The 10,643-nt window shown below is 46.5% G+C and overlaps 1 protein-coding gene across 1 annotated transcript in view; it reads right to left on the reverse strand.

The window, feature by feature from the left end:
- Positions 1 to 7,873, reverse strand: part of LOC109920961 (secreted frizzled-related protein 5-like) — a 54,939-nt gene extending 47,066 nt beyond the window's left edge. The window contains exons 1-2 of the mRNA XM_048609219.1: positions 6,727 to 7,873; positions 3,851 to 3,986 (exon numbers count right to left, since the gene is read on the reverse strand). Coding sequence (XP_048465176.1) covers positions 3,851 to 3,986; positions 6,727 to 7,246 — 656 coding nt within the window. The 5' untranslated portion in view covers positions 7,247 to 7,873. The remainder of the gene's footprint in view (positions 1 to 3,850; positions 3,987 to 6,726) is intronic.
- Between the last annotated feature and the right edge of the window lie 2,770 nt (positions 7,874 to 10,643).

Genomic DNA, 10,643 nt, shown 5'->3' on the forward strand with positions numbered 1-10,643 from the left:
GAGGGAGTATGTTGAGTGGGGGTGAGTTGGATGAGGGAGTATGTTGAATGGGGGTGAATTGGGTGAGAAAGTGTGTTGAATGGGGGTGAGTTGTGTGAGGGGGTGTGTTGAGTGGGGGTGAGTTGAATGGGGGAGTGTGTTGAGTGGGGATGAGTTTGGTGAGGGAATATTTTGACTGGGAGTGAGTTGGGTAGGAGGTGCTGTTTAGGGAGGACTGCATCACGAATAAGCATGAGCATGCTCTCCTTGATGTCATGACAATTCCAGGAGGAGCTATTGTCCACCGGTAAGGGTCAGGAATCCTGGATAACCTTTCTGATCATCTCCATTCGCTCATGCAGCTTGATTTGGAGTGATCTAATCAGCACTCTGTCATTGAACTCATCATCTCTCTGTTGACTTCACACAATCTGGTCATCATCTTATGTGTGTTTGCTGTACGTACATTGATGGTCTTCTGATTTCAGGTGTACTAAGGTCATAGGTGGAGTTGTAGAAATGTGAATTGTTAATTTGTTATTTTCTTGCCCTTTTGAGGCTCTTGGTGAGGGTGATGGGAAGGTGCTGTTGCATTGGTGGGGTGAGTACTTTGAAACAGCATTAAGAGAATAGTTTAACATTGATGAGGAGGGAGCAAGTAGTGAGTGAAAACCTTTGAAGAGGATGAATTTGGGGAAATGCATGGGGAGGATCAGAGGTGATTTTTTTTCTTGGACCTAGACGTATTGTCTGTGTTGCTTTCCACTCATTGATGACAGACTATCTGAAGTCCTCACCACTGCACAGATCGCAACATCTGTTTTGCTGTAAGAAATTTTTTATTACATCTTGCCACTAACACACAACGAAAAACATTCTCAAACAAAGTTGATATATGTGCAGCAAAGAGAAAAGTAAGTTAACCCTTCCTTTGTCAGTGAATGCTTTTATTCTTCTGTGGGATAGAGAGATGAAAGGCTTGTCTTATGAGGAAAGATTGAATAGTTTAGGCCTGTACTCTCTAGAGTTTAGAAGAATGACACGAGATGTAATTGAGGTATATAAGATGCTAAAGGAGATTAACAAAGTAGATGTAGAGAGGATGTTTCCTCATGTGGGGCAATCTAGGACAAGGAATCACAGGTTTAGGTGAAGGTGTAAAAGATTTAAAACAGAGATGAGGAGAAATTACTTCTCTCAAAGGGTCATGAATCTGTGGAATTCACTCCCTCTGAGTGGGGTGGATGCTGGGACACTGTAATATGAGGAGGAGATAGACAGGTTTTTAATAAGTAAATGGTTGAAGGGTTATGGAGAGTGAGTAGGAAAGTGGAGCTGAGGCTGAGATGGTTGTATTAATGAGACCAGGCTAGAGGGGCTGAATGGCGTACCCCTGCTCCTCATTCTTATGTTCTTGTGGGATGTGAACATCACTATGTGAGCAGTGGCATTTACTGCCCATCATCTGATGTGTTAAAACCTCACAGTTGATCAACTCCATGGTCAGTAAGTTGCTGTCAAAGTGGGGAATGGGAAGCTGTTTGATATTGAAGCTGAGCAATCAGGAGGAGCACCTAATTGTGAATGCTGGGATGGGAAGGAGTAAAAACACTTGATCAGCAAGCTTCTCAGGTCAAGCCTCAAAATGCATGAGCTACCTCCTCATTGCCTGCATTAGAACAGACATGTTAATCCCTACAGTGTGGAAGCAGGCCCATTGAGTCTGTACCAACCCTCAAAAGAGCACCCTGACCAGGCCAGCCCCTCTGCTCCATCCATGTAATGCTGCATTTCCCATGGCCAATACACCTAACCTGTACGTTCCTGGACACTAGGGGCAATTTAGCGTGGCCAATCCACCCTAACCTGCACATCTTTGGACTGTGGGAGGAAACCGGAGCACCCGGAGGAGACCCACGCAGACACAGGGAGAATGTACAAACTCCATGCAGATAGTTGCCCGAGGGTGGGATCGAATCCAGGTCCCTGGCGCTGTGAGGCAGTAGTGCTAATCACTGAGCCACTTATATGGAGAAGAGGAGACAGGGGAGTCTAATGCAGGGAATTCGAAACTGGCATGTGCATTGTAAAATTGGAGTATGTGAATGACTGGTAGGAGAGAACTTGTTCTCTTGTTGTCTCACAATCCCTCTGTTTTTCACTGGTACCTTAGAGTGACTGTTGGCAGGATGGCTAGTTTGAGAAGCAGACTGACAACCTATACAGAAGCAATCCCTGCACAAGCTGAGGTTACTGTGAAGGTCTGTCCTTCTCTACCTCACCTAGTTAAACCGTCAGGTTAAACCACCACGAATCGTCTCTCTCTAATGAGAGACCAGCCCTTTGGACCTTTACCTAGAGTGACAGGAAACAATTTCTGGGCTCAGCAAGCTTTCTGCTGTAAGGGGGAATCTGTCAGCTCATTCCCAACCAAATACGCATGCATTTTTTAAAAAAACATAGTTACAGTTCTAATCACATTGAATTATATCCTTGTTACATTCCACCAATGTTTCCATGATTTGCTTTCGCAACTCTGCAACAACAGATTTTAGCCAGGCCAAGAACATTTAGCAAAAAACTCGAAGAGTTTTATGTCTACCTGTCTATGGTAAAACTGTGACTGCGCATGGTTCTCGTTTGCTGAAGCAGAGAATGAGCCATTTATGGAAATAGTGAAGACCTTTGTTTTGACAGCATTCAACTTTTATCCTGAAAGCGACATGGTCACCAACATTTCTGTTCTGTCTAGCTGGTGGGGGAGGGACAGAGTTGGGAATGGGCTTCATGGATTTGAAACCAGGCTGTGTTTGTTTCTTTCACAGCTCCCGGCTTGGACTGCGTCAATTACAGTGGGTCTGTTACACGGGGAACCAGTCTCTGGCTCTGTTCACCATGATTACCTCATGCAGTTATCTGGGACGTTCAGCACTGGCAGTGCCAGCATATGAATAAGATAGCACATTACGTTGTGCCAAAGAAACCTGCCAGTATACACATACGTACAGTCATATACACACACACAGTCATGCATACATACATGCACAAACAAAGTCAAACATACGCTCCTAGACATACAGTCATGCATGCACATACACAAACAGCCTTGTGTATATAGGTACATACAAATGCAAAAGCACACAGACATGCACGTACACTCAGTAATACACTCAACCCATACTCGCGCTGTCTCTCTCTCTCTCACACACACACACACACACAAACACACACATGTGCTCTACACACGCACATAGAATTTCGCAGTTATACTCACACAGTCACTGACATGGACTCGTACACATATACAAAGATGCACTCTGCATATACTTGTACATAAAGACACAGGCATGCATAGTCACATAGGTACACGCGCTCATAGTATCTCTCTCTCTCTCACACATACACATACACACACACACACACATACACACATCCATACGGACATCCCATCAGTCACACCAATACACACAGACAGACAAACGCACAAACACTAACTGTCACAAAGGGATGCACACAGACAGATATGACTGCACGTAAATAGTCACACACACTTGCACATGTTGACACACACACATACAGACACACACATACAGACAGACAGACAGACACACACACACACACACACATACAGACACACACATACAGACAGACACACACACACACACAGACACACAGACACACACACACAGACAGACACACACACACACATACAGACACACACATACAGACAGACAGACACACACACACACATACAGACAGACAGACACACACACACACACACAGACACACATACACATTCTGACAGATTTTGCCCCCCCTTTAACCTCATCACTGCCAAAGATTAGATTTGCAGCAAATCATTCCCACTCACTGGGAACTTAACTCTTCTTGAAGGAAACCAGGAAGTGCAACTTCTTGAAAGAGACCCTGCATAAGCCCGATGGACTGAATGGCCTCATTCTGTGCTGGAAGATTCTGTGGAACTTGCAGCATGGCAAACATTTCTGCTGCGGGTGCACAAATTTATTTTTGGCATGGATTTTTGTAAAAGGTTTTCATTAAAATGTTAAACTGGGAAAGCTAGAATTCATTCCCTCCCCAGATCCAAAGGTTAATCACAAGACACTGTGTCTGTGGGGACCATTTGTCAAGGCGGAATGTGTGGAGCAGTTTTTCCTGGCACCTCAGTTGATTTTGGTTTTAATCCGATCCGTTTAAGTTCCTATAACAATCAGGCTATGCTGTGATTGTGATTATGGGGTCATGAGACAAAAACAGCCCTGAATGCATCTCAGAGAACACAATTCCCTGAACCTACTAATCATTCTGTCATTCTCACAAATTCTCCTCAACTAACGTGTGCCATAAACACACCGTCAATGACAGGGTTAGGGTCATTTACGGGGAAAGGGGTTTAGTTTTAACCCAGTGGTGTGGGTAGTGCAGGCAAATTCAATAGGGAAATTGGTTGAATAATTGGTGGGTAAAACTATGTAGTCTCTGGGAAACAAACAGTGATGGGAGTGTGATGAGTCGGATAACTCGTACAAAGAGCTGGCTCAAGCAGGATGGGCCAAATAGCCTCTTTCTTTGGTACACCATCCTTTGATCCTAAACTGAGATGGAAGGAGTGCAGTCCAACAGCTGTGGTTATCATAGGATCCTTTGCTCATTGTGTGGGGGCTCAGCTCGCCCCTGACAGATCTCCCCCCTCTCACCGTTCCCTCTCCCCCTCCTGTTCCCACTTCCCTCACCCCTCCCTCTCCCCACTTCCCCTTCCATTTCCCTCACACCTCCTTCCCCCTTCCCTCTCCCTCTTTGCTGTCCCTCTCCCTCAGAATCCACACTTTCGCTCCTCCAGCTCTGCCTCCTCCTTTGGGATCGCCCTGTGCTATCCTCGACCTGGGCGTCTAACAAATGAAAAAACACTGCCGACGACTCTCTGAAGTTGGCCTCTGGGCAAAAGGGGTTGGGGGGTGGGGTTGGGCCTGAGGGTTGCCCATGGAGGGGTCTCAGGGGCATCTCCCAATGCAATTCTACCCCTCCCGCACCCGTACTGAGGAGAGTGGAGCTGGGAGAGACATGACCCCTGATAGCATTCACAAATATTAGGGGATTTACAGTACATTGGCCCGCTGCACAGAAAGCTCCCGGTAGATAGAGTTCTCAATGGAAGGGAACATTTCCTGACACATTACTTATTTGTGCATAATACAAAGCAAGGGAATGAGGGACTAAAGAGACACAAATCGCTTCTAAATGACTTTTTACAGCATTGCTACACATTTTCAGATTACATCACAGGAATGAGATGTAGAGCTGGATGAACACAGCAGGCCAAGCAGCATCAGAGGAGCAGGAAGGCTGACGTTTCGGACCTTGACCCTGCTGTATTCATCCAGCTCTACACATTGTTATCTCAGATTCTCCAGCATCTGCAGTTCTACTATCTCGCTACATCACACGAATGGTTCATTGTGAAAAGTGCTTTCCTTGAAAAACCTGAGACTCTCTCCACCTCTTTTAGCCTCCTCTATTTTATTCTCTCTTTTTCTCCCCTCTTTGCTTCAGCCAGCCTCTTTATCTCTCTTTGCCAACACCAGCTACCCTTCCTCCACATCCACTCTCACTTATACTTCCTTCCTTTAATACTTGCACCCCTCTTTCTGTCCGTCCCTCTTATGCTGTGTCCCTGCCATCAGTTTTGTTCACTTTCCACTGTTCTCTGACCCCTTACCTTTATACTCCATCTGCTTCTTTCTAAGACTCTCTTTCCTTATCAATCACCCTCTGCTCCTATCTCTCTGCTCTCTTTCCTAGTTCACAGAGTGACCGCACTTTTGGGATACCCTGAGATCATGAGAGACAATTTCTCTTACTCTCTCTTTTCCGTGTTGTCTGTCACATTCTCTCTCTGTGTTCCTATTTATTCTCGGTTTCTATCTCTTCCCCTCTTTCTCCGTCTTTCTCTAAACCCTCCCAGTCTTCCTTTTCCCTCTGTTCCTCTTTCTAGCCCCTCTCTCCCCCTTTCTCTTTCGGTGCCTCTTTCTCTGTGTCTTTCTTTCTCACTCTCCCTTTTCCTTTCAAGCTTTCCCTTTCTGTCCTTTTGTCTTTCCGTTCCTCTCTTTCTTTCTGCCTCCCTCTATCATTCATTTTCTCACTCTCCCTTTCTCTTTCAGTGTCTGTCTCTCTCTCTCCTTGTCCTTTTGTTTCTCCTGTCCCCCATTCCCTCTGCCCACTCTATCCTACTCTCTGTCCATCCCGTTCCCTTTCTCCCCATCCTGTTCCCTTTTTCCCTATCCCACTCCCCTTCTCTCCATCCCTCTCTCTCTCTCTCTCTTTCTCCATTTCTCCCTGTCCATCTCTGCCTCTCTCTCTGTCTCCCCACTCTCTCCTGACGAAGGGTAATACCCGAAACGTTGACTGCTCCTTCCCTCCAGATGCTGCCTGGCCTGCTGTGTTCCTCCAGCCTCCCATTTCTCTACTGGTTTCCAGCATCTGCAGTTTTTTTTTTGTCGCTCCCCACTCTCTCTATCACTCCACATCTCTCGCCTTAACCTCACGTTTAGCCCCGTCTCTGACTGACAACAATTCCAGGATGAGATGCCGCCGGAGGTTTCTTTACAGGGATGAGGGACCTTTCCTTTGTTGTTGAAGGTGCGGGTTCAAAATGCCCACGTCCCTGGCACTTTGACCCTCACTCACACCCACCCCCTCCTCCCCCCACAGCCGTGGTCGCCCTCTTACCTGGGGGTTGAGTCGCTGGGTTGCCTGGCGACTGGAGCGACACGCAGAGGTCGTTGTCGAGCGGGAAGCGGTCGCACTTGAGCATCTCCGGCCAGGGGAAGCCGAAGGACTCCATGACGGGTGAGCAACCATCCCGTACAGCCTGGCACAGCGAGTGGCATGGGTAAATGGGCCGGTCCAGGCAGATAGGGGCGAAGAGGGAGCAGAGGAAGATCTGGGTGTCGGGGTGGCACCTCTTGGCCAGCAAGGGCACCCAGCTGCTGGCCTGCTGCTTGATCTCAGGCAGGGTGTCATGCTCCAGTAGGTTGGGTACACGCATCTTGCGGTAGCCGATGTTGTGGCAGAGGCGCAGGTCGCTCGGGATGTCCACACACTGCGGCTGCTTGGTGTAGAAGCGCCCTCCCTGGAGGTGGTCCGACTGCCAGCCGTAGTACTCATATTCCTCGGCGCTGGCCCCCGAGCTGGCCCCCAGGAAGCTGGCTAGCAGCAACCCCATGATGGCGCCCAGGACCTTTGGCATGGTCGGTATGCCCCTGCCAACTGTACGCCCGCTGTCGACGTGAGGTGCGGGGGTGCCCGTCTCACCCTCCCACTCACGGGCTCTTGATCGAAAAGGACAGGAAAGATAAGAGCAATAGCCACCACCTCCTCCTGTTGCTGCTTTCCTGTCTCGCTGTCTATTTCGAGGTGCCAGAGTTGGGTCAGGTGGGCATATAACTGGCTTTGCAACAGGACCCACTGTCCAAGGTGAGGGGTATTAGAACAGGGAGAGTTTTTGGCAATCTCTCCCTCTCTTTCTCCTTGACTTGCTGCAGGCTGTCCTTATCTACATCAGATGCTAGCTATCGCCTCATGTAGTGCGCTCATTAATACACTACACACACACACATACACATGCACTCACACATGCACTCACGCTCTCTCTCTCTCTCACACTCTCAGCTCTTGCAGACTGCAGAGATGTGCCAGTATTTAGCTGCTCCCTCCTCCTCGCTCTGCTCCAAGAGCTAGACCAGCCCTGTAGACTTCCCCACAATGCCAGGAGGATTTCATCGCAGCCAATCACTTTGAGGCCTGACTTTGTCCTGTTACTGTGAGCGCTTGAATCAGAGAGCTGGTTGCAGTCAATCACTGGAACAGCTACCTTTCTCAGCTCGGCACCCACACAGCTTTTTAAAGGCAAGCTCTCTCTCTCGCTCGCCCTTTCTTTCTGTAACTCTTTGCCTGCCTTTATTTTAGACCCCCCCCCCCTCTCCTCTTCCCCTTTGTCTCTTTTATCGTCTCCCTGCTTGCTTCTCTCCTTTCACTCTTTCCTCTGCCTCAAAGTTCCTTTGTTTCTCTTTATCTTTCCTTTTTGTCTCTGTTTCTTCTGTTTTTCCTCTCTGTATTTCTGTGTATATCTTCCTCATCTGTTTGTTTCTCTGTGCCTTTATTCTGCTGTTCCTGCAACACATAATTTTCTCTGTCTCCTGACCTGTCTCTCACTTTGCTACTACTATCGTTGACTTCCCCCCACCTTTGTCTCTTTCTAATCCATATAATGTGCGTTCCTCAGTTCTTGAGTGCAGTTTCCTTAGGTCTCCATGCGGGTGTGTTTATGAGTGCCAGGCTTCCCTGCATCAGCTCTCTCTCTCTCTTCTTTCTGTGGTATGTGTTTATCATTCTCATAGCCTGTTACTATTTCTGCCTATCTAACTGTCTGTTTGTGTCTCTCTCTCTCTCCCTCTGTCTCAGTGTATGTTGTTCTTCTTCTGTCTCTTACCCTTTCTTCAGGATTAATTTCCTTTATATAGCATGAGTTCAGCAGTAGCACAGGACTGTTAGTAATCAATGAATGAATGGCTCCACACTATTTAACATTTGATCCCAAACCAGTAAAAAAAATGTAGAGGAAGAGGAATGAAAAGACAGTGCGTGTCAGATACCTGAGGTTCAGAAGCCTGTCTTGGCAAAAAGAACCCCCGTTATGTGTAAAAGGCATGTTTCTAAAATAAAGATAAGAGCTGACTAATATTTAATGTTTCACACTCTCTCCCCTGCTATTCACACACAGACCCTTATTGTTGTTGAGCAACAGAATAAGAGCTTTCACCTCATTGTCACTTGCCTGTACACTAGTCAGTCTTCCAGTAAGCCTGACAATGGCCAGGTGGCTATTTGACTGCGGGAGCTTTCGCATTGTCCAATGGGAGCAGACTGACACCAAAACAAAATTGACTTGGTTTCCTATCAACTCTTACCTAATGGAAATTTATCACTCTCAGCCTCCAATGAAACAAGAATTTACTTGAATCACTTCACCGTCAATTGCAATGTAATCAGCTATCCCTAAACTCTCCCTCCTAAATGCCTTTACCTCCTTACTGTGCCCTCTCATCCTCCAGGACCCTCCTTAAAACCCAGTCCTCTGAGCAAGCTAGCAGACGCCCGTTCGGTAATGTCAAACTTTGTCTAATCATTATTCCAATAAAGCAATATCTAGGGACATCTTCACTGCCAGAGAATGTGATGGAAGAGGTTCCATCAAGCATTGGAATGGAAATTAAGCAGTTGGTTGAAAAGAAAGAATGTGCAGACTTACACGCAGAAGACAGGAGAATGATACTAAGTGAAATTTAGATGGGCAAGTACAGACATGATGGACCAAATGTTGTCCTGTGCTGTAACAATTCTGTGATTCATTGATGGCACTATATAAATGCAAATGGCTGTGGCCAAGATTTGATTTAGATTTGCACGGAAACCAAAACCTTCCTAATTTCACTAATAAACACTTTAATTTTGAGACTATGCAATTTTTTGGTCGAGAGTAAATATTTCTCCGTGTCCAAAACTGAGCCAGAAATGTTCAACCCAAATAAATTCAAGAAGGAAGTCAGGAAATGCGTTTTTACCAAGGGAATATCGAGAATGCTACTCAGAATTGTTGAGGTGAACAGTACAGATTATTTAAGGGAAACCTAGAGAAATACATAAAGGACAAAGGAGTAGAAAGATATGCTGATGTTGAGGCTTCAGTTGTACAAGGCATTGGTGAGACTGTATCTGGAGTACTGTGTACAGTATGGACCTCACTACTTAATGAAGAATGGTAATAGATTGTAGACAGTTCAGTGAAGGTTTCCTCAATTTACACTTGAAATGGGCAAGTTGGCTTATGAGGAAAATTTAGACAGACTAGACTTCTTTTTGCTGGAGTTTGGAAGATGCAACTTGATTAACATACAAGATCCTGAAGGATGTTTACGGGGTAGATGTGGAGAGGATACTTCTCTTGCGGGAAAACCCCTGTCTAGAATCTAAAGTGTGGAAGCAGACCATTTGGCCCATTGCGTCCATACTGACTCTCCAAATAGCATCCCACCCAAAATTTCCCATGGTAAACCCACCTAGCCTACACTAAGAGCAATTTAGCACAGCCAATCCACCTAACCTGCACATCTTTGGACTGTGGGATGAAACCCATGCAGACACAGGGAAAACGTGCAAACTCTGCAGAGACAGTTACCGTGGGTGGGATTGAACCCAGGTGCCTGGAGCTGTGAGGCAGCAGTGCTAACCACTGCACCACCATGCCACCCCTGTTCAAAAATAAGGATTTGCTCATTTTAGACAGAGATTAAGAGATTTCGTTTTTTCTCTCAGAGAATCATGAGACCTTGGAACTCTTTTCTGGAAAAGGTGGTGAAAGCAGAGTACTTTTATGGCAAAGGTAGATAGAGTCTTGATTAGCAAGAGTTTGAAAGTTTATTGGACTAGGTGGGAATGTGGGGGAATCAGACCAACCAGGATCTTCTTGAATGGCAGAACAGGTTTGAGGGGCTGAATGGCCTACTCCTGCTCCAACGTTGTATCTTCATAGGGAGTGAGATGAAGATGGCTTGTGTGGCACTTAAGCATCAGAGCTCATTTATGAC

Source organism: Rhincodon typus, chromosome 20 (genome assembly GCF_021869965.1).
Source record: "Rhincodon typus isolate 14 chromosome 20, sRhiTyp1.1, whole genome shotgun sequence".
NCBI lineage: Eukaryota > Metazoa > Chordata > Chondrichthyes > Orectolobiformes > Rhincodontidae > Rhincodon > Rhincodon typus.